Source organism: Pelodiscus sinensis, chromosome 3 (assembly GCF_052426305.1).
Source record: "Pelodiscus sinensis isolate ZL-2025 chromosome 3, ASM5242630v1, whole genome shotgun sequence".
NCBI lineage: Eukaryota > Metazoa > Chordata > Testudines > Trionychidae > Pelodiscus > Pelodiscus sinensis.
The window spans coordinates 120,811,890-120,837,057 of NC_143054.1; the positions used below are offsets into that span (position 1 = coordinate 120,811,890).

The window sequence follows — 25,168 nt, forward strand, 5'->3', positions numbered from 1 at the left end:
CTCCAGTGTGGTTTCTCTGAAAGGCCCATCCAAGGACTGTTTGCTTTTCTGCACTGTCTGTACTGTGGTTCCTGCTGTTGAAGAAAACAATCCCATTCATCAGTAGGAATCCCCCTTACTTATTGCTGGCTCTTTAATCAATAGTAAGAAGCCTGAATTCTGCTCCATGGCTGCTATTGCCCGGTGCTTGTGATCAGTTACTGCTACTTTAGCATACTGCTAAAAGTACAACTATAAACCTATATAGTTCTTACTTTATTTGTAAGCAGACAGCTTTGATATCTACTGCTGCAACAAAGAACAAAATTCTAATTAACAGACACTACAGTCCCCATAGGACACATACTTAGAAGGAAATACTGCTAACATTCAGTTATCCTAGAGCCAAATGAAATAAAACTGCTGTGCTGTAGTTCTCAGGATGATGAAAAAGCCTAGAAGTTTATGAGCCACTGTGTCAAAGCTTCAAGAGATCTGTGTTTAGTTTTCACAGAGTTTATCAGCAGCTGTTCGGCAGGTCCATGGTACAGTGGAAAGTAGGTGAAGGGGAAATTACCTATGAGGAACCAGAAGGAAAAAAATTCAGCTGCAAATACAGTAAGTATTACTTTTGCAGTTATGATCGCTCTGTGACAGTTATTGTGTCCTTTTGATGTGCAACACCAAACCTACTTGGTTTTCTCCTCACAGTTGGAAAATGGTTAAATCTAAAGAAAAATCAAGAGGGAATCCTGCATAATTTACAACACTAGTGACAGGATAACATCATCAATCGTCAATTCATATCCAGCCCAGCCAATGTCTTGGTTTGCAGAGGCTGGTTGGTGGCTTATGTTAAATGAGTTTTGTGGCCTCAGGCCAGTTCCCCATTGACAGTAGGATATATGACAAAACCACTACCCCACTTGAATTGTAAGCCTAGGACTGACAGGTCACAGACACTGAACTAATCTCTCATTGATATGGTTACTCCCTTTAGGTTGGAGTTGAGCTACATTGGCAGAGTAGCAAAGAGAAGGCTCCTTCCTCCATCCACTTTAAAAAAGACTGGTTTGTGAGGCTACCAGTCCATCAACTTTTATAAACACTGAATTCACATTAGGAAGTTATTATTAAAGCAATATAGATCCAAATGACTGTGAGTAAGGTTTAGACAGACACCTGGGAGGACATCTTCAGCTGGTGTAAAAGTCATCAATTCCAATAGTGCGATGGCTATTTACACTAGTGGTGCATTCCCCACCCCCCTTGCTGAGCCTATGGTGTGTCTGAACTCCAGATACTGTCCCCCATCAGAAGTCCACGAAATGAGTGTGAGCTCCATTTCAATGCTGTAGGTGACAGTCTCTTGAGTGTCTTGAGCAGGCTCAATGTTTAATAAAATAGAGACGATAGTCTCCAACTGTGTAAGCTGGACAGACTATACAGGTCAGACACATATTGCATCTATCAGAATATCTTCTACTACAAAACGGTGCAGCTATTTCATTGATTTGCATGTTCTTCCTGCTTTGATGGATTTACTATGAGAAGCTTCACAGAATATATTTTAAAGATTGAATTTGAAAAAAGACGATGGGACATTTCCATTATAAAGGGGAAGCATGGAAGAAAAATCATAAAGACTGGAGAGGGGGAAGGAATCAGTACAGAGAAGGAGTAAATGCAGAGCAGAGCACAGGAGCAGGAAATCACACAGATGCCTTCCAACAAATTTGAATAGCTGAATGAGTGCCTGGCCCTCTTTGCAAAGGACAATCAACATTTTGGCTGAAAGATTTCTCTTTCTTTGAGAACTGCCACTCCTTCATATTTCTCTAGTGACATATTAAAATGTGTCATTCTGTCACAGTGGTTTTGCACTGTGATACTGTTCACATGTCTGTTGGAACCTGCTGTGATGCATTTTGACATGACATGTCACCCAGAGAATTTGATAAAAATGTTTGCTCTTGCTTGCAGTTCCTTGGAGGGGAGGAAGCAAAAAAGCTGGGCCCTGTTCCTAATGGATAGATTTGAAATGAGTATTAGCCAAGGCATCACTATGATTGTTAATATCTAAACAGAATTACTAGAGAAAGGCAAATATTTTCCCAGCAGTGAGTGGAAGAGTATACCTGCTTGCCTGTAGCATCTGACATACTTCGGAAATGTCTGGTCTCTAAAAATATTTTTTCAGGGTTATGTCAGAGAAGTCAAATTAGATCGATATTATCAGAAGAGACACTTTGCACACCTTCAACAGGACTAACATAGAATTGTATTTGCTAGAAATACTTATATCAGCTAGAGTTAGTATTTACACTTCAACATTTGCTTTTAAAGCTCAAAGTAAACAAGTTTTTTTCAGGCTTGTGGGAAGTGGAAAAAACATAATTAAAAGCCAACTACCTCAGTGGCTGAATCTCCACCAATAATTCATGAAGACAGTTGTCCTCCCTTGAGACCAATCCAACTAGCAGAGTCCATTGCAAAGCACCCGGGAACCAGGGGTAAGATGTTCCTGGTTGAGAGGATGCTGCTGTAGAATGAGCTCTCAGAAGGGATTAGACTTATTGGAGTCTTACCACCTGTAAGGTATACTGTAAAACTCTCCTCTTTATGAAGTTTTTCCACTGAAAGAAGAATGGATTTGGACTTCTCCCCACAAACCCCAGCTCCAAGCAAAGTTTCCTGTAATTGGAGAAGGGAAAAGTGTAGAAGACTCCACAGAGAGTCTAATAGGGACTCCATCAGGCACATCTAAATTTACCAGCCAAGTACTTAGACACTATGGCGATATTTACTTCAGAAGTGATGAGAAAGACTGCAATACTCACAACAAACTTCCTTGCCTTACATGTTTTGAGGAAACCTAATCTCTTTTATTCCCCCATTATTCCTGCAGTCTTACCACAGAAGGAATTGGGGGTGGTTTAAGGCTAGAATCTGTGTGCATCAGCACCTATGCCATGCCACATTAGAGGGCCTCCTGAAATTTCTTCTGGACAACAATACTCCTGGGTGGAGATGCAATCAGTGGTAAGGTGGGATGTGCATTTATACCTGGGGCTGAGGACAGCCTATGTGGAGCACGGAGAGAGAAGTGGGCAGGATGCTTCATCTCAGCCCAGTAGACAATGTTCATGTGTAGGTGGAAAAGGTGTGACACTGGGCTTCCCCTATCTGTATCCCTTCAGCAGGCCCTTTCCTCCTGACTCGTCTTCTCACACACACAATTAATGAGTATATGAAGATGAGAGGTAGCTTGCATTCCTGACAGGGAACTCCGCAGTAGGAAAAGCTCGCACCATGCAGAAGGCCTTTTTTAAAATTTTAATGGAATGAAAAGACTCAAGAAGGTGGGAAGGACTGGAAAGGAAATGATGGGTGTAGGAGGAAGAACCAGCAGAGAGAATGTAAGAGGGGGGAGGGAATGGCTGGAGAGAGATTTGATTGCAGGAGGGAAAAGAAATACAGTAAGTATTGACAAACAAGCCCATTTTTCAGACAGTGAGTATTCCATGAGAGGGAAGTGCACTTTCATTTTCTGAAATGGCCAAAGCATGGTGCAATCCCCTCATCGCAAAATCTCCCCACAGTACACACTATTATACAGAAGCATTTTATAGTTATCTTTGCTTGGACTCTCTTCATGGTGGTTAGCAATTGGTCTGACATATACCGTGGGGTATCATTCACATTCTGTGCCTACTAGTATGCGATTGTTAATACTAACAACTGTCATTTACAGGGCACCATCAATTCACATGTTGCTTTTCAGATTCAAATGTGTTCCCTACTCCACAATCCTGATGTACAAAGAAATCTGAGTCAATGATATTTGGGGGACAAATAGGACGAACTCTTTTCTGTACACTGTTCACTTGGTGAATAAAGTATAGGCTATCAATTCCACTTGTATACTGAAGTCCAAGGAGCGTGGTGTAACATTTCAGAGGTAATGGTGCCATCTGAGTAATATTTCCCGCTTACTCCCACATATACCCACGGAACAAATGGCTACCCACTGTGCATTCTTTAACTGTGCTCAGTCACACACTGTGCCAACACAGCAGAACATTCAGGAAAGAGGCAACAGAACCTCTTTTGACTAACCCAACCATACTAATTTGCAAATTCACCAAAACAAGTGAGTAGCCAACCCCATCAGCTCCCTATTTTTCATCTTTCTAGTCAAAAGAAAAGAGAGTGAGGGAAAGGGGAAAGTAAAAACTGGGAGAACAGGCAATAAATAAGATCAGAGCTTTTAATCGTTACTAATTTGGTGCTGGGACCCCATATCACATTTGCCACAAGCTGAAATAATCGTGAGAATTGAAATTGGCATGAATATATTTTGAGGGGCAAAGAATTTCAGAAAAATTGCCCTTCCATTAAGGGGCAAACAGTAACAGGGAAACTCATTTCTTTCTCTCTACATATTTGGCATCTGAATAAAGAGCAGGTTGATGCATTTCTAAACTAAAATGACTAATTCACAATTGTTAGAAGCTACAGCCATGGTTAATCAGAAATGGCCTCATTTTTTCTCTACATAATATGTTCTTCCATTATTTGCTGCATGGTGAAGATATGTACCCTATGGCTATAGTAAGCTAATAATAAAGCCGTATGTAGATTGTAATGAAAATTTTAAACCAGCTGTTATACTGCTCCAGATGAAAGCACATTTTCACCTTGCCTCAATTATTCCCAACCCCTGTTAATAAAATAAGTGGGAAATTAAATTCTTGCCTCAGAGAGATTTTTATTAAGCTAAATAATGTGAAACTAATTTTAGTGCTTTTGGGCAATGGGTTACAACAGCCATAGGACAAATAATCCTGGATGCCCAGTTGTTTTGTTTTATGTTGTTTTTCCAGTTTCCTGCAAGCACCAAAAAATGTGTGCAAGCAGAAGAGAAATTATCTTCTGCTTACACCAGAAATTCTCTAATAGTAAACAAGCCACACAAAGAGTGAAATGTAAATGAAACATTGAAGGTTATTTCCATTCTACTTATCTAGAACGGTATCAGAAATACAACTGTGAAAGTTGTGGATGTTGCTGCTTGGGCTCTGAGGCCTGACTTCTGAGCTCAAATTCATTCCAGCTTGAGCCCAAATATCTACACAGCTGGTTTTAGTGATGTAATGAGTCTGTCAACCAGAGTTCTGAGCTGCACTGAACTTAACAAAAGTAAGGAATGATCAGCTGGCTTGCAAGCAGCCTTAGACCAGCAATGTATATCTTACTCACAGAGATTCCACCTTCTGTTTTGGAATACCAGCTATGGTGGCCACAGTACCCATGTCTCCTGAGAACTCTTGCTCTGGCAATTAATCTAGCTGTTAATTTAGCTCAAGTGGGATTATGCTGCGAGAGCAGTAGCAGTTTCAGATAGTGGTTCACCTATAACAAAGGCTCCCTCCCTCCTGCTGCGGTGACAAATATAAAGCTTGCTGCTGCTATAGATTTAGCTGGGGTGGTTTCCTAAAAAAGAACCCCTCTGTAATTGATTCTGTGGAAATGCAGCTGGATACCAAGGCTGAAGAATTCAGGCACAGGTTTGGTAGCATTGGAAACAGCATAAGAATATAGGCAGCATGTAACAATCCATAAGAGCTGATATGAAGATCATCAGAGAAGAAACATCTGCAAATGTTTTTGATCCACATAAAAATATATGCTGTTTTCTTGATCACTATTTGCACATACATGGATACAGAACCTATCAATCATAAACGTGCCCATCAGTATCCATCTTATATCCCTTCCCAATACCAGAGAAGACACCCTCCTTAGTCAGTCCATAAAGCAGGTGCAGAGTCAGTATAGTTCTGAGTCTGCAGTAGGCCCTGAGCCTCACAACACACCTTTCACATCTCAAGAGTCAGCTACAGTGAGTCATCTCACATTGCACAAGGGCGGCACATTCGCCAATCCTGTTCTCTGTGCCACTAGCTGAGTAAGGTACAAGATTTCCCTCTTGTTGTAGTTTTAGTGGAGCCAGTCATGACAAGCACCTTTCTGGCTGGAAAGTTTGAAATGTTAGAAAAATCCCCTCTTTTATCTCCCTCCTCCATGGGATTTTCCAGAGCTGAAGAGAAAACAAACTCTGTGCGGAACTGCTATTCTTATTGAACAAATAATGGCATTTACCACTGACTTCTCCCCCTGTTTGCTACTGAAAAGCATGCAGAATTATTACCTGTATCTCAATGCTAACCAATGGTTGTGGATTGACTGACAAAAACACTAGAGCAGGAAAATCTCTAATTTTAATTGGGGTGTTAAAAGACTGAGCAATTATGAAGCAAAAGGATAAGTTTATATTCTAGGCAATAATTATCCTTTATAGACCAACGCCCAAATTCTAAAACCAGATCCACAGAAAGAACCTGTTCACCTTTGTAGAGCACCGCCCATTCCAGCTCCATCACAGATCTGACTGCAGGACTGAGGACACTGCTAGGATTCTTTAAGACATGGCTCTACCACAGCACTGAAGCACATCCTTAACTCTAAGTGTATGCATGGTTCTATTGACTTATCACATGCTTAATATTAACCAAATACATGAGTGCTTAAATGGTTTGAGATGCAAAAGAGAATTTTCTGAAGTTCAGGCCTCCACTAAAATATTTAATCCTGCTGAGATTTGGGTGTTTCTACATGGAGTAAAATGTTTGTTTATACTTGACAATGCAAGAAAGTTTCAGAATGCAAAACTTGCTGAAATATAGAAAAATTAACATGGATCTGAAAACCACCTTGTACAAAATTCAGGATTGAGGCATACAGGTCTTTGCTGCTGCCTATCCTGTACCTGGTCCCATGCCTGCATATGTGTATACATATGAATAGTCCCATTAAAGCCAGTAAGTTTTTACAGAATCTGGTTCCTCTTGTGGTGAAGGAATTCTCTGTTGCTGTTGATCGGCACCATTCACAAGGACACCCTCAGGAAATGAATGATAAAAGAATATTTTTTGGAATACACTTATAAAACTAAAATAATAATACTTACTACAATAATAACTGACTGGTACATTCACATGTTTCAAAAGAAAAGATTTAATGCTCTTCATTATAAAATGCCATCACCTGTGCTGGTTTGAATTTCTCTGCCTGGGGTAATTTCCAGGATCTATACCACTTTTAGCTTTTCTAATATGATCCTATTTTTTCATGCTTTCTCAACAATAGAAGAATTTCCCTGAAATGAACAAATGTCTCATTTTAAGTATAGAAGACCGAATGAGCCCTGCTCCAAGGCATTACCAGAGACATGGGGATGAATACAATATATTTCAGCTGTTTGCTACCACTACATTTTTCCAAGTCTGATTTTAAACAAGTAATATGAACATCTGCAGGCTAACAGCATAGACGAGGAAGACAAAATCATATAATATTGTCTGGCAATATAAAAAATCTAAATGGAATTATTATAATTCTGAAAAGAATTTTATCAGCAGCTAGGCATTGATTCTGCTTGGCCTTAGGCTGTTAGTAGCATATGTGGAAAAAACTTAAAAAACAATTAATAGTCCGGCTATGCCATCAAGTGCCAGCAATGCCCTCTGCCATGTATATTGGCCAAAATGGAAGTCACTATGACAAAGGATTAATGGACACAAGTCAGATATTCGAAAAGGTAACACACAGAAACCTGTTGTGTCCCATGCAGCCTCTCTATGATACTTGGAGGATTCACCTCCACTACTCCTTTCTGGGGCAGGGCATGGTAGGCTGTCAGGTGGGCATCCCATCAGTTATGCATAATGAGACAACAAGGAGTGATCAAGGAGAACAGCACCAGGAAAGTACAGATAATATATAAGGACACAAGAATAGATGTACTGGATCAGACTAATGATCCATCTAGTCTAATATCCTGTTTTCTGACAGTAGTCAGTGCCTGATACTTCACAGGGAATGGGCACAGCAAAACAATTAGTGAGATCCATTCTCTGTCATTCAGTCCCAGCTTTAGGGACACCCATTGCCTCGAGTTGCACAATCCCCCTCCCCCCGCCCCCACCCTTCGGACAGCCACTGATGGACCTATCCTCCTGTAACTTATCTAATTCTTTTTTGCACCCTGTTATACTTTTGGCCTATACAACACCCCTCTGGCAAATTCTACAGATTGACTGTGCATTGTGCAAAGCCATACTACTTTTTCTTTATCTTAAACCTGCTGCCTGTTAATTTTGTTGGGTGATCCCAGCATTATGCAAAAGGGAAATAACTTTCCCTCTTCACTATTTGCACACTAATCATGATTTCATAGGCTTGTTTCATATCCCCCCTTAGTCATCTCTTTCCTAAAATCAACAGCCCAGACTTTTTAATCTTGCTTCATATGGAAGCTGTTTCATATCCTTAAGCATTCTCTTTGCCCTTTTCTGTACCTTTCCAATTCTAATAGATTTTTTTTTAGATGAAGTGACCAGAACTGTACACAAAATTCAAGGGCAGAACATGGATTTATGTACTGATGATAGAATATTTTCTGTTTTATTATCGATCCCTTTTCCTAAACGTTTAGCTTTTTTGACAGCTGTCCCACAAAGAATCATAGAAGATTAGGATTGGAAGAGACCTCAAAAGGTTAACTAATCCTACCCCCTGCTCAAAGAAGGACAAACCCCCACTAAATCATCACATAGAGCAGATGTTTTCTGATGCCAGGTCTTCACTACTGGGAAGATAGATGCAGCCATGTTTGATCTTCAGCACTTCAATTTAACGGCTCCAGTGAAGACCTACTAAATCGAACTGAGAGGACACCCAATGAGTGCTGGTACTCCTGCTCCTCGTGAAGAGTAGGGTAAGCTGATGGGAGCATTTGCTCTCGATTTCCCACTGTAGAGACTGTGTGGAAACTCAGATTAAGGTATGTTGACTCCAACTACTTAAGTAACACAACTGGATTTGCATATCTTAATTCGACCTTCCCCTGTAGCAAGAACCTTGCCTGGGACTATTCACAGTAACTCCAAGATCTCTTTCTTGAGTGGTAACAGCTAATGTGGAACCCATTGTTTTGTATCTATAGTTGAGCTTATAACTTTTAGTATACATTACTTTGCATTTATCAACATTGAATTTCATATAACATTTTGTTGCCCAGTCATCCAGTTTTTTTTTTTTACCTCCCCTTGTAATGATTCACAATCAGCTTCGGGCTTAACTATCTTGAGTAATTTACTATCATCTGCAAACTTTTTAACTTCAGTATTTACTTCCTTTTCTACATAATTTCTGAATAGGCTGAACAGCACCTGTCCCAGTACAGAACCTTAGGGGACCCTGGCAGTACCTCTTTCCATTGTAAAAGGAAGGGGAAGATTTTAGAATTACCCACTTTCAGAACAATGGGTGGAGAATGCTGAAAGTGAAAACAATCACTATTAGCTCAATATACTACGAATCAAGTGACTTTTTGATTAATATTTTACCCTATTTAAATTATTGTTGCATTGTAGTATTTCTGTAGTGTTTCTCAGATGAAAAGGAAAGGCAATGGCAAAAATATGGGCTGCTAATCTGCTGCTTGGCATCCAACAGAAGTAAAATCTAGATGGCTTCCAATCTGTGATGTGAGATGACACAAGACATAATTTGCTTAAATTGTAAATTCTTTGGGTGAAAGGACAGGTTTTTCTTGCATTTCTACAATGCTTAGAACAATGGGGTCCTACTCCACAATTAAATCTCCACAACAAAACACAATTGTAGTTGCAGCACATTCCTTATGAACAGTAAAACCTAAATCCTGTTCACAAACTAGTAAAAACACCACATATTTTTGCCTATCATTCTTTCTTGTGAGTAATAGAACAGATTGCCTGACAAGACAGCATATGAAATATTGCTTAGTACATAATGTTAGTGACACCGTGCCCACATGAAACACCTCCCCTTCTCATTGTATTAAATGAATTGTCTAGAGCACTTTGAGGAAAGGTGTAAGAAAGAGGGGGGAAATGCTAATACAGGCAGTCCCCGACTTACGCGGATCTGACTTATGTCGGATCCGCACTTACGAACGGGGCTTTCTCGCCCAGGAGCTCGCAGGCAGCGGTCTGCCACCTCGACCTCTGGGGCGAGAAAAGCTGCTCCCGGTGCCCCTGGTCTGCTGAGGACCGTCTCCAGCAGACCAGGGGCACCGGGAGCAAAGCCGCAGCCACGGCGGGTCCCGCACCAGAGCAAAGCCTCAGAGGCGCGGCACCCCGCCGCTGCGGCTTTGCTCCCCCTGTCCCTGGTCTGCTGGGGGGGGGCGCAGCTAGTGTGCCCTCCCCCCCAGCAGACCAGGCTTTTGTTGTGGACCCTGGGGCAGAGCAGCTGGGGCGCTGCCGGTTGGTCCCGCAGCGCCACTCTGGGCGCTACTGGACCAACCCGGCAGCACCCCAGCTGCTCTGCCCCAGGCGTCCTGATTTTTTTGAAGATACAATTACTTTACTAAGTATTAAATGATGGGGAGAACTTGGGAGAATTTAGAACTCATTCTAATACTGGTGGCTTGAAATGATCCATTATAACTAAATGTATTCAAGATCTGAGTTCTTTTGAAGGTGGTAGCACGTATGAGAAAGAGACCAATGGATCCCTACAATGCCCTGGCCTTTGTCAAACCAGACAATCACAGAAATCAGTACTTAGATTGGAATTTCTAAGGGTTCTTAACAAAAAGAGGCAGGAATCATACAACAGAAATTTCCATAATTTGTGATGCAGACAGCTGATCTGGAAATTTGCCAGGAGCCCAAATGCTGCAGGTAATTCATATACAAATTAGCAGATACTGTTAGGAGATATAAACACCTTCAAAATATTTGCTTCTATGTCTAACTTCCTTGATAGGTAAGAACTACTTTATTGTGGTTCAGCAGCCAAATATCCACACACCCTGCAACTGATCAACTTTGTTCTCCTAACCTCAGTTACAATGTGAAGATGTTGAGAGGGCTTTTTTGTGATTCTGTAGCATACAGCTTCCCAAAGACCCTCAATTGGACATGCCTCCTTTCCCATGGTATGTGTACAAGACAGTCTTTGATCTGAAGATGTCTGAGATAGCAAATGAACAACACTTTTACAATTGACAATGTAAATCTCTTGCATGCTTCTGAGGATTTAATAGCTTCTACAGTTACTGCTGTGTCCCAGAAACATTGGTAAGTTTGTAACTGAAAAAAATTCTCATGACTTAGTTAAGGGTATTTCATAACACTACACCTGAACTTTTCATAGTTGTGTGTCCAGATATAAAATTCTGTCTATATTAAAAAAGTTTCACATGCTGAAAAGAGTTGAAGAATTTCCTGGAAATAGGAATTACTTATTTTCACTCAAAATCCCATTATATGTTTTTAAAAAACAGATTTTTCACAAGATGACTAATTTCCATGCAACTGAAATACAAAAACCTCCTCAAACTTGGAAGTTTCCAAATTCACTTGCAAACGTTTTGCATAACTCTAGTTTTAGGAATGCACCTCTTGCAGATAGATATGTGCCTGTTACACTAACGGTTGCCAAAGGTGGGAAGGAACCATCATTTCCTGTGATTAAAAATTGAGAAAAAGGCAATAGTGTCTGTGGGGATTTTAGATTTTTTTTAAAAAAAACAAGCCCTGGTTCTGTGAAGTCAGTGGCAATTCTGCACACTGAGCAGCGACAGAAGCAGACTCCTATGGAAAACTGGATCATCCAAAAAGTTATTGTAGAGAACATTTTTCTCTTCGCATTTGCACAACTGCAGCAGAATTAAAATAATCCTACAAAACATTGACATCTTTCCTCACACCGCACTCAGGATGTTCGCAACATTCTCTAGATATCTGTAAAAAACCTAAATGACACTTCACTCAGATATTATCTACAGAGGTGCTGGGAAGAAGAGCACCAAATAGTGGGACTTGTTACACCTGTACAATAGGTGTAAACCCTACGTCCTTCCCTCTCTCCCTTCTCCCATCAGTGCAGACAGACATTTCCCTTTCCCTGGGGCTGCTATTGCTGCAGATAGCTAGAGCTTCTTTCAGTGCACTATGGAGAAATACTCTCTGGCCTTGATTTCTCTCAGCCCATTTGTGCTGCAGCAACCATGATTTGAGCTGTATAAGTTGGTGGGACAATTTATTTCAGGCAGCATTTCTAATGCCAGAGATACCTGAAAATCTAGCAAGTGAATTTACCTTTCCCAATCAGGAATTTCTGTATGGATCACAGTCTAATGTTCTGGGGATCCATCATTTCTGAAACACAATATACCAATCTAAAGTTACTTTAACTCCTCAGATTTCCTGATAGAAATATTAGCCAGGGTTGAAATTTTAAAAATATTGCACACTGCTGTGTATCAGCTTAGACTTTGCACGTCACTTAGCCAGAAATATCAGAATTCCTTCTTTCAAAAACCACAGGGTACGTGTAACCATTTTGATTAGATGCGGGGGGGGGGGGGGGGGGGGGAGGAAAAGGGAGATAATCATGTCTAGGACTCACATTTCATCCTCTGTTCTCCCTTTCCTCTGCCTAGAGAGAGAGCCATTCTACAGATGTGAGTTCCATTTATCACTGATTCTATGACGGAGATGGCAAACCTGAATCTTGAAATTCATTCAAGTAATAATTGTTGGCATAAATATTTTTAAAAACTCATGGGAAACAGAGACTGGTGATAGGCTATTCCTTTGGAAGGAAAAATTCCTGTATTTCTCTCTTTTCATACAGGTTTTACATGAGAATGGCCGTACTGGGTCAGACCAAAAGTCCATCTAGCCCAGTAGCCTGTCTGCCGACAGTGGCCAGCACCAAATGCCCCAGAGGGGGTGGACCGAAGACAATGATCAAGTGATTTGTTTCGTGCCATCTATCTCCAGCCTCTGACAAACAGAGGCCAGGGACACCATTCCTACCCCCTGGCTAATAGCCTTTTATGGACCTAACCTCCATGAATTTATCTAGCTTCTTTTTAAACTCTGTTATAGTTCTAGCCTTCACAGCCTCCTCTGGCAAGGAGTTCCACAGGTTGACTATGCACCGTGTGAAGAACTTTCGCTTATTGGTTTTAAACCAGTTACCCATTAATTTCATTTGGTGTCCTCTAGTCCTTATATCATGGGAACTAATGAATAACTTTTTTTTATTCACTCTCTCCACACCACTCATAATTTTATGTACCTCTGTCATATTCCCCCTTAGTCTCCTCTTTTCCAAACTGAAAAGTCCCAGTTGCTTTAGCCTCTCCTCATATGGGACCTGTTCCAAAACCCTAATCATTTTCCCCATCAGGAAGTGCAAAGATGTGGATTAAGATGTCTACCTTTTGATAATACATTTAAAATGAACAGATTAAAAACATAATTTTTGTTTTTTAAAGTACAGAATTTGTGAAGGTTTTAAAATAGACTGTTCTGACTAATCTGATTTCTGAGGAAAAGGTAAATCTTTTGCCCACTTCTCTCTTTTTATAATCTATTTTTTCTCTGTTCCTCTCACTTCCACTCATCCAGCCTTTCCTGCCATTCTTGACACAAACAGTCTTGGACATCTATGAAGCTAAAACTTATTATATGCTCCCTATTCAAGAGAGGAAATTTGCCCTTTTCCTCTTGCTTTTTGTAATTCTTCTATAGTGTGACATTCACAGGACTGAGTTGGCAACAGGAATGCAGCTCTCTATCAGTCATTTATCTTCTTGATGATCAATGGGCTGTCACTGCCTGGGATTCAGCATCATTGCTTTTGGGAGGCAAAGTGATGCCCCATTTCCTAGTGGCTATCTGCAACAATGGGCCAATTAATTTATCTTGTCTTGCTCCCATCCCTCCCCTCCCCCATAAAAAAGCACTAAGATTTGAATTCACTGAACAATAATTGGGAGACTTTCGTGGCCTGATTCAGAAGTTCGGAGTACCCACAAATCCCCTGGAAGTCAGAATGAGCTGAGGCTGCTCAGCATCTTTGAAATCAGGCCCTTGGGAACTTTTTCCTCAAAGAACTAACGCATCACTCAGAACAGGGGTGGGTGATAAGACAGAGCTGCTTGCCAGGATTAGCTCTGCTTCCTGCAGCTCCCATTGGTCATGAATAACAATCTAAGGCCAGCGGGAGCTACATCACCCGTTCCTGCAGAGGCGAAGGTAAATACAGTGGCGAACTGGATCCAGCCCACAGGATGGTATTTTCCTGCTGCTGACACAGAATGTTTTCACTCATAAGAGACCACGTTTTGATTTTTCCACGACATTCATCTGACTAAACTCTGGTTACTTTGTCGACTCCGATATTAGGAATAGTATGCTGTTGCTTTTAGCGTGCTGCCTCCACCTGTATACTATACACTGATCAGACCAGGAAACTGGCTGGGAGGAAGTTTGAGTCATCAGTATCACAGAACGTTTCATAAAGAGTTGATTGAAATGTCAGCTGAGGAACAGAACTCTATTCAGATTGTCCAAAGCAGATTCAATATGTAGTGAAGGCCCATACCTCTAGTTTTTCCCCTTCCATCATCCTGCCTATGATGCTACTCACCTAAAATCCTAACCCAAACAAAAAGCTTTCCATACCCAATTCACCCCACTCTGATGACTGTTTTCTCATCATCCCACAATTCAAAGTCCTTGTGGCTTGCTTCCCACCCCATCCCCTCCATCTTGAAGGGACTGTATGTAGTGGAGGTATAAAGCCCAGTTCCTTTGGCGTCTAAAGTACTACAGAAAATAGCATTTAAGAGTCACTAAAGCTAGGCAAAACTTAATAATTTTGTTTCCTGTACCAGCTGTTTTCAGTGTTTCACTTGGAGTTCTGCACAAATTGGCCATCCAGGTTGTCTGAACAAATCCTCAGCAATTTTACATCAACTTTTGAGCCTACTTGTGTTGATTTACAATTTTGGATGGTAACTGTAAAACTCAGCCCCAAACTATCAACTTTCATGGTATTTAAGTCTTTTATTTCTGGGTTGTATTAAATTAGAACCCCATAGTGAAACTCAGAGGGTCCAATGCTATGCCCTCTGAAGAAAGAAAGAAGCCAGAAAGAAACAAACACCCCCACCAATGCAAACTGTACTTCATTTTGCATTTGTAATGAGATCTGAAATCAAGTAAGTTTTACCTGGTGTGGGGTTTTGTTATAAAGGTTCACACAACTTACAATTGGAAACTTTTAAATACAGCAATATCCGCCCACCCCCGAAATTTTCTATTTACTAAAAGAGTACATTAGCAATTTATCATCGCTCACTACTCCCTGACTTCCATTGGGTCTGCCATTTGACAGCCTGAAAACTAATTTGCTTAGATCATTTCAGTGTTAGGTTTCTTCTTCTGTCCTTAGAATTGTGGGACCTGTATTTTACCACCACTGAGACTAGAGCTGGTGCCTTTACCAAGTGCAAGCTACAACCTGCCATGTGAAGAAAGTGAGCCTGCCCCTTGCCACAGCTGTGGACACTGTGGACTATGTACTTCTCAGCTAGAAGTTGCATTTTGCAGATTTTATGGTATCACAGCTGTTTTGTAAGTATTACTTCTGCAACTAGAATTTTAAGACCAGAAAACTGCCTTTCCCTCCTCCTCCCTCTTCCTCCCCCCCCCCCCCCCCCCATCCCTCCATAGTTTAACTCTGGCTTAGATAATGAGTGTTTCATCAGTTCCTGTAAAGTGACAAAATCTTCCATGCAGGTGCCAGGGGAAGAGGGAGGTCAATAAAAATGCAAGTGGTAGGCACCCTGATGAGTTTATGAAACAGGAATGCTGTATCTGAAGAGTGTTTATACTCATTTTCATTCAGTAAAGCTAAGTAAACAAGTTTTGAACTGGCGAAGGACTTGACCTTGGAAGGTTAAGGTTTTTAATACAACAGGCAGGTCAGATTGCCCGTATTTTTCCATCTGCTTCTTGAGGTGCCAAAGTCTGAGTATTAGGTCTCCGGAGAGCAAATGTGTCTGATATGGATTTTTGGTGTGTGAACACAATGTCACCTAGGAAGTTACTGTAAGAAATGAACAAGTTCATTGGCTTAATATTTTTTTTTAAAATAGTGTACCTGAAACTTGGGATGAAAATTAGGCTCCTATAAAAAGTGTGGAACTGAACTTCCTAAGAGGAGAAAGAAACATATCCGCTTATTTATCTGCATAAACATTTTGACTTGAAAATAAATTATTCCAATGCACAAGACAAAACATTTCAAAGAGCTTATTGTAGCTTTTTACTGATGTTTTAGACATTATATATAATAAACCAGCTGATTTGTAGCAGCAGTTTCTACTTCTAGCCTGATGGATGATGCCCAGAAGCAAGCAGCCATTTTTTATCAAGGTTAATGTGTTTCTTTTGACATCATAGGCAGACTACAGTGTAATGGGATAGTGGCTGGTTTTCTCAGTGTTGAATCTATTGATTTTTTCTTACCATGAATTATTTATTTATGACCAATTTATTTAGAGCAGTGGTTTTCAACCCGTGATCCACAGACCTCAGGGATCTGAAGACTATGTTTGCCATTTCCAAAGAGATCTGCACCTTCATTCAACATTTTAGGAGGTTTGCAAATGAAATTGAAAACTGCTGGTTCAGAGTCATGAAAAATATAATGTAAATTGAAGAGAAAAAGCACTGTGATGTATTTTATGGGAAAAGTCCAATAGAATTTAGTATAGAATGATAACCTTCCCAACAGAATACTTAAACTAATTTATTATTAACATAAATGTATCTAAGTGTAAACATGAGGCTCTCTATTAAAGTAAGGCAATGTAGTTAAAGATGCACATGTTCATGTCTTTGTATACCTATTATAAACAATTCATAAAATAAAACAGCATAAAACTGCTTTTACTTTTAATACTTTTTACTTTTCTCTATTTTATGGTTTTTTCTCCTGTATTCTCATTCCACAAAAGTTAACCCCAATATTTACCCAGGAAACAAGGCTGTCAATTTTTTTCGTCCATATTTGCCCCAATTTTTCAATTTTTGTAATTAACAGAGATAAATCACCCCATCATACACACCATTTTTATATTGTTTAAAATGTAAGGGGCTTTAGTTATAGTCTATATACTAGTTTAATGTTTTAATTTTAATAGTTTTAGAGTAATTTCTATAATATCCTTTTTAATTTCTATTGGCTCATCCCTGTTTCATTCTACAGAACTCTGAATGTCTAACATAAAATTCCATTCAGTGAACATACAACCATTCATTGCAGATTCATAAAACACATTCCACTCATGCACAAGATGCCCAACAGGGATGACATAAAAAGTAAGCACAATGTACCCGAGAAGTGAGCTCAAGGATGGGAAATGGATTTTTTTGAATAAATTGTACACCAAATACAGAGAGAGATATTGTTAAAAGCTTTTTCTCCTGTGACCAAAGAGATATTAACCATCTACTTCATCTTGACTTGTCTCCTACAACATTAACTCCTTATGCTAAACAGTTTTGTTCCACTTTATATTTATCTGTGACACTTCTTTGAGTATCTTTCCCAGACCTGAAGAAGAACTTTGAGTAAGTCTGAATGCTCATCTCTTTCACCAACAGAAGTTGGTCTAATACAAGATGTTACCTCACCCACATTCTCTCTAACCTCCTCCCACCCACAAAAAAAAAACAGTTAAGCACCCAACTCCTACCAAAAGTCAATTGGAGGTGGGGTCTCAACCCCCATTGGTAAATTTGAGAATTCCCGAACAAAAGTATTATAATTACCATGAGAACAATATTACAGTGAAGGAGGAGGATGTTGAAAACAAGTGGATACAAAAATAATATAAGTGAAGATGGAGACCCTGAACATAATTGAAAGACTTAATCCAGGAACATTTTCAGACCTGTAATCTGTTGCTTTGCTATTTTAAATAATTCTGTTCCAGGCTGCATGATCTTATCAAGGAATTTTATTTCTTACGGACTCCTTGTGTCACTGTTTATTAGAGAGATGTGAAATTATATCTGGATATTTATATGCCCCCAATAATCGTATCATCTTTACAGCTACAAAAATGTTACATTACAAGTAATACCTCATGTGAAGTCATCCAATAGTGCCAAGGACTACATATTAAGACACAAAGATGTGCTGATCTGGATTTGCAAAGTGCATAAGAATGGGAGAGGAGCACAGAAGGGCTTGGTTATATTTGATAACATTCCAATAACCAGTTCTACTAAACATTTCTTTCTTTGACAAAGGAAAACAGTTGGGGTTGAAGACATGGGGCTACAATGGTGGCTGATTAAGTTGTACTCCCTCCTCCCCTTTCATATTGGCTACGTCTAGACTGGCATGATTTTCCGCAAATGCTTTTAACGGAAAAGTTTTCCATTAAAAGCATTTGCGGAAAAGAGGGTCTAGATTGGCACGGACGCTTTTCCGCAAAAGCACTTTTTGCGGAAAAGCGTCCGTGCCAATCTAGATGTGTTTTTGTGCAAAAAAAGCCCCAATCGCCATTTTCGCAATTGGGGCTTTTTTGCGCAAAACAAATCTGAGCTGTCTACACTGGCCCTTTTGCACAAAAGCTTTGCGCAAAAGGACTTTTGCCCGAACGGGAGCAGCATAGTATTTCCGCAAGAAGCACTGATTTCAGACAGTAGGAAGTCAGTGTTCTTGCGGAAATTCAAGCGGCCAGTGTAGACAGCTGGCAAGTTTTTCTGCAAAAGCAGTTGCTTTTGCGGAAAAACTTGCCAGTCTAGACACAGCCATTATGTCAAATCCTGGCCCTCTAACGGGGAAGGACTTTGTGGGAGGGATGCATTGAGTCACCCTTTAGAGTCACATTACTTGTACCTAGAGTGACACAATCAGCCTTCCAAGTCATCGGGCCCAGTTTTGGTAGGGACTCTGGACTCTATGTGCACATTGTGGTTAGCATCAGTAGAGCTTCTCAGAGGTTGGAGAGATTATTTCCATTGGTTCCCATGTCACCCAAGTGCACACAGCACAGATTTGCTAAAGACTTTGATCCCCAATGGAATATGTTTTATGGCAGAGATGAAGAGCCCTAGATCCTAATCCCCCTGGCTCAAACTCTGCAGCATTTCATTAGATTTCCACAGAGGAAAGAGACTCTTTTTGCTGATGTTCAGTATCTTTCCCAAGACGACAGCTCTACAGAACTGTCAGCTAGCCACTCTCTCTATGAGTTGAAATGACTCATGTTGGAGCCCTGGTTGACTTTATAAAAAGAATTTAGACAGGGCTAGAATATGGGCCATATATAGCACGAATAAACAAAGTTAAAAGTGACCCAAAACAAAAACAATGGAGAATATCACCATTTGTTCTTACTTGGTAATGTTTTACATTCTTATTCTCCTGGAAACATTTAAGGGTGGGAGAGGCTTCTGTGTCATTGGAATAAATATCCCAATTGAATTCTTGGCTTGTTGGGTCTTTACTAGATTGTTCTATTAGATGGTCATTATTGACATTTATTTATATATCAAGGAATCTTCATTTCTATGACAAGACACAGTCCAGTGGAGCTCAAAGTCTTTAGCAGATCCATTCTGTGTGCACTTTTTCCTGGAGGTTTTATGTTTATGCTCATTGACACCCAGTAAGACACCAGCAGCCAGGGCTGGGAAGTGCAGTTGGGTCAGGGGGCATGGCAAAGCTCGGGATAGGGAGGTCCACCCAATGGCCAGGGCTGGCCAGGGCTGGGAGGGGAGCCTGGTGGCCTCCTGGGAGAGCCAGGAGGCCGGCAACAGAGGGCCTGAATTGACCTTCCTTGGTCCAGTAAACTCCTTCATTCAGGACCAATCAGGTCCCAAGGATGCTGGACCAGGGAGGTCCAACCTGTATGTAGCAAAATAATTATAAATGTAAGCTGAGTTTTTCCAGAATAATATAAAGGGTACATTTCAGATAAGGGAGGGGAAAAAAACTAAGCATGTTCCTTATTTACCACAGCATTGGCCTCCACTGATGAAGTCACGACTGAGTGTAAAACCTAACAGTGTAAATGAGAAATGGATTTGGATGTCCCAAATAAAAGAAGTGATATTGGTATACTGCAGCGATTAAGCGAAGGTCAAGTTTTGGTCTGCAACTTGCAAAGTCATCTTCTGCATCTATAACTCTGATTTACAGTGCTATGAATCTTGTACAGCTAGAGTTAAACCAAGCAGTAGCAGCACAAGAATAGAGGGGAAGATAAAATAAGCAGCAAAACCTTAACCAGTGATATGTATCTTAGACATTATTATAACTGTGATAGTTTAAAGATATAAATTACTTGAAGTAAGGATTATCTGTCTTTTTTTAAAAAAGGGAGACAGGCAACAATTCTCCTCTGAATTTCAAATCAGATCTACCAACGCAGGATTTTTGCAAGGTGCACTAGCAGTCAACCACTAAGCAAAACATTGCTGTATGTATTTTCTCCAAATTCCTTGCCTTTATTTTAATTTTTGTTCATTCTAATTTCTATATACTGACTTAATATTTTGTCTCTTTTTAAGTATAAATGTTTGGAAGGAGAATATTCCTATTTCTAATGATCAAACTACCAGCTTGGTTTGCTCTTCATATTGTGCCAATGAATGCTCATTAGCTTGCAATTATGAAGTGCTAAGGGATGGGATCCACAGAGGAGCTTTGGTGTGTGTGTTTGGTTTTTCCACTAAGTCTGAACTTCTTTGATGATTTTCACACATAAATAGCACAACAGATTTTTTTTCTTACTGCAGGCAATCCCCGGGTTACGTACAAGATAGGGACTGTAGGTTTGTTCTTAAGTTGAATTTGTATGTAAGTCGGAACTGGTACATATTGTAGGGGAAACGCTAGCCAAACATTTCTCCAGAGCTCAGTTTTATTCTCCCACACCTCACTTCCCTCAGTCCTTTATTCTCAAGCTGAAGTGTCTGCTGAGAAAAGCCTCTCCGCGTCTCCCTGGTCTACTGGGGGGCGTGCTAGCTTCGCGTCTCCCTGGTTTGCTGGGGGGAAGCAGCTAGTGCGGGGTTGCCTCACCCTGTTTGTAAGTAGGGATCTGATGTAAGTCGGATCCATGTAACCCGGGGACTGCCTGTAGTTCAAAAACCTGTTCCCTTTTGCATTATAATATTGAGTGACGCTGCATAATATGGGTTATTGCTGGCAAGCAAATAAAGTAGGGGATGGGAGAGTGGATGTGATACTCATAACTTAAATGGGTTGCAACAGATCTATTGGGTTGCTTCTTGAACAAACCAGTAAAATCCTGGTACAATCCTTAAAGCCAGTATATCCTGGTACAAGAAAACAAGTTTTGAGAAAATGTCCTACGGACATTTAAAAGAAAATCTAATTGTATGTTAAAAAGGCAAGGATTGTCCACAACTACGGCTAAAAGAATTTTTTAAGAGATTATTTAAAACTGAAATTTGAATTATTGTAAATGTAGAGGAGTTGTGCTATTCAGACTATCTAGCGAAATATATTACTGACATGGTGGAAAGTGCTGCTCAGTGTACTAGACCAACAGCTCTGTCATAGGAATAGTTAAGAGGAATGGTCTGGTGGGACTCTGATATCTCAGAATTCACGTCTCCTGCTATGCTCTATCTTGGCATTGATGAACTCCTTTGTGGAAGATCCACATCTCTGCACCTGGCTTCACATCTGCTCTGGTGGAACACGGATTTGATTACTTTCATGACATGTTTCGAGATATAGCACGTTAATTCCATGACTTGGGCACGCAGCTGTGGGAGAAGGAATTTCTTTTCCCTACCAATAAGGGCTGGATAAATGTGGGTGGTTGTCAATTGGTGAAAACAATAATTTGTGGAGGTTTTCTTTATTGTGATATATTCCTATCTGATGAGTGCAATAGAATTAGGAAAGCTATGTAATTTTTTCAGAGGATATATTTCCTTTTTCTCTCCCTCTTTTTTTCTTTACTAATTAAACTCAATTTTTATTACCTCGTACTTAAGCAATGACATATTAAGGATGCTATCATCAAATAGTTTTCTGATATCTTAGATATGATATGAAATAATTTGTTTTCAAATGTATTTGAATAGGATGAACCAGATTCTTCTCTTGGGACAGTGTTGCAAATTAAGAGTAACTTCATAGAAGTCAACGGAGTTATACTAGTGTAAAAAGCAAATGCAAATAAGGGGGAATCAGCCCCCCTTTATTTTAATGAGGAGGCAGCAGATCATCTGCAGTGACAAAGAGAACAAAAATAATAAAATGATATTTATTCAGTTGCTCTCACTTCATGCAGACTGTTCCCAACTCCATATACAGGGTCAAAAAAACCAATGTCATAGATGTCCAGATCCTGCCCCATCCAAACATTCTAATACATTAATACTGTACTTCCTTATGACTGACAATGCACTTCATTTGATGGTAGTGCTTAGGCATTTATATAGATTGTTTTGACATAGCAAAACTTATCTTATCAGTAACTGAAAAAATGCCAGGATGGATGGGCTGAGGAGAAGATGAAAGCCAATACATGACAAGAATGGGAACCTATAGGCAGACAAATCAAGGGCAATTACTATCCTGGATAAAAGGAGTGAGTCACTTTCAGAAAACATGAAAAAATAATTGACAATCAAGAATTGCAAGAGACTGGGTTGATGTTGCGGGCAGGAAGTGTAAAGTAGACAGCTACAGTGGATTTTGGTGCTGTTTGTGCTAATTTAGGTGATTATAATTATTTCAAACAAGTTTATCAATGTCCTGATTCAGGTTTCATTCTCATGGACTATGCTGGCAAAATATGCCTCAACAACATGTCACATAGATTTTGCAATATACAGTGTATTACCAAAAAAAAAAAAAAAAAGCTGGTAAGTGATACTGAGGTAATACCATCGCAAACCCCACCACTTATAGAGGAAGGTTACCTTTAACTGCTGATTACATCAGCAAGTGCAGCCATCCTCCACCTTTATAACAAGCACATAAAAGAGTATTTACCACATATAAACAACAATAAATTTTTTACCTCAAATCTACTTAAACTTGAGCTCTTCGACCGAGACTTCTTGCGGAGATATACTGAAAAGAACCTACGCACTGTGAACTTCTTCATATTCATTTCCATTGCCCCGTTTGAACTACAGTGCCGAGCAGATAGGAGCTGCAGTGATGAAGAAGGCTAGAACATCCTTATATTAAATCCACAGTAGACAGGTTCTCGTAAGTACTGGTTGCTGATTCATCAAGTCCTGTATAGCTAGATGCACAGAAGGGATATTACAAGAGCCATCAAATCTTGCCGTGCGCTGCTTGCTGCTCCGAGCATAAGTGCTTTTTACTCTCTCTCTCTTTCCACTGTTTACATTTCAGTGCTGCAAGCTGAACTCTCTTTCCACTCCCTCCCTCCCTCGCCTTCTGTCCTACTACATCCAATCAGACTCAGCTTTTCCTGCATACATAATGAGCTCCAGAAGATGACAGCTCCCAACTCCCAGGCAGAGCAGGTTTGCAATAAATATTAGATGTGTCTGTTGCTTGCACTCCCATTCTCTCTGTCAGTCTTTTTTAATCTCTTGGCTTGAGAATTGTATCGGGAAATAGGCACGTGCTGCATTTCTGTTTTTAGCTTGGAATTTCAGCAGAGCTATAATTACCATGCACAGTATGGGCCAGATTTGAGAAGAAACAAGCCCCTGTAAAGAGATTTTCCTGAGAAATGACTGTAAGGCACCATGAGCCTATTGCTAAAATAGAAGCATCTGAACCCGATTTTTTAATTTTAAGTGGTCTGGATTTCAAACATTTTTTTCTGAATATTAAGCGCCAACTAATACTACTGATTAAATAGTAATTTGCACAACTCTTTGAAAATATAAAGCACTATATGAATGTTAAGTATTATGATTATATCATGATGGGAGGCTACAATCCTTCTCTCCAGGGGGTTAAAAACCAATATATGCATACAGAATAGAAACCTTGCTGCTTACACAGTACAGTAATTCAGAGTTACTCATTATACTGGAAGCAGGCAGACTTAGGACTTTCCCTCCTCACTTTTTAGATTTCCTTTAGAAAACTACTGAAACTCAGTGTGATTCTAAAAGCCAATGCATTTCTGTGCCAGCAACATGCAGCTTTGGCTACTTGGCTCAATTGAAAAAAGCTGTGACAACAGTGATACCACCATTCTGGGGAAGAGGCACTCAGGGGCTGACTGACAACTCCACCGCAACTGATCTTAAAGAGAAACACACAAGTTTTGTGTTAATTGTTTATTGGGGACACCTTCAGGGGCTGTGTCATGATTGTCACAGCCTACTCTGCTAGGTTTGGTGGGTTGATTTTTTTTGCCCTTGCCATAACTGAAATGCAGGAAAAAATAGTCAATGTTAAGAGGTCATGGAGTTTATGGTTTCAACTTACACAGAGCACGTGTTTTTTTTGCCTGGACTCTTGTAACCTTCTCCATCCATAACTCCCTGCATCTCATCCCAATTCCTGTGAAAAACATCTACCTTGCCAATTTAGCCCTGGGGAAATTCTGCACCACTGCACATGTGCAGAATTCATGTTTCCTGTAGATTTCTTTTGGTTTCCCACAGAAAATGGCTTTCTGAGGGGGAAGCCACATGAGCACTCATGAAACCTTTCCCAGAAGTATGTTTTGGGTGTCCACGGCAGTCTGAAGAGAGGTAAATCACAGTGGGGTCAGATGTGGGACCAGGGAAGATGTACCTGGTGGCTCTATCCTGTCTTGGGCTCACCTTGTAGTCCCACCTGAGCTGGGGAGGACAGGATTTCCTTTTCCTCTGAACAGTATCCAGAACCAGGTCAGACCCACCTTCAGATTTCTCCAGAGGTTGCAGGAAGCTCTGCAAACTTCACCTTCCCTGCTTCCTGCACCTTTAGCTGAAGGAGAAGGTATCAGTATTCAGAAAACTACTCACCCATCTGCTTAATCCCCAGGGCATCTAGACCCTCTCATACTCAAACCCTCTTGCCGAACCTTACCCCCGCCAGGCCCTCTGTCAAACTGTATCTCCCCCACATCCAGACCCTGGCCCACTGACCCTCTGCAGAGTCCAATTACAGTTGTACCCAGAACTGCCCCCAACAATCCCTTGTGTATTCAGATCTACCCTCCCTGCACCCAGATCATCTATTGACCTGCCTGCACCCAGATTGCCCCACGCAGAACCCTTTCGCTACACAC

General features: G+C 40.4%; 1 protein-coding gene across 3 annotated transcripts in view; it reads right to left on the bottom strand.

The window, feature by feature from the left end:
- Nucleotides 1-25,168, bottom strand: part of RPS6KA2 (ribosomal protein S6 kinase A2) — a 330,666-nt gene that overhangs the window by 176,588 nt on the left and 128,910 nt on the right. The window contains exons 1-2 of one of the 3 annotated variants that reach the window (XM_006134512.5): nt 24,720-24,859; nt 22,979-23,209 (exon numbers count right to left, since the gene is read on the bottom strand). The exons of 1 other annotated variant lie outside the window; for it this stretch is intronic. In XM_006134512.5, coding sequence (XP_006134574.2) covers nt 22,979-23,077 — 99 coding nt within the window. In that variant the 5' untranslated portion in view covers nt 23,078-23,209; nt 24,720-24,859. Of the gene's footprint in view, nt 1-22,978; nt 23,316-24,719; nt 24,860-25,168 lie in introns of those variants that run through there. One more of the 3 variants, XM_089777328.1, reaches the window with a different exon arrangement.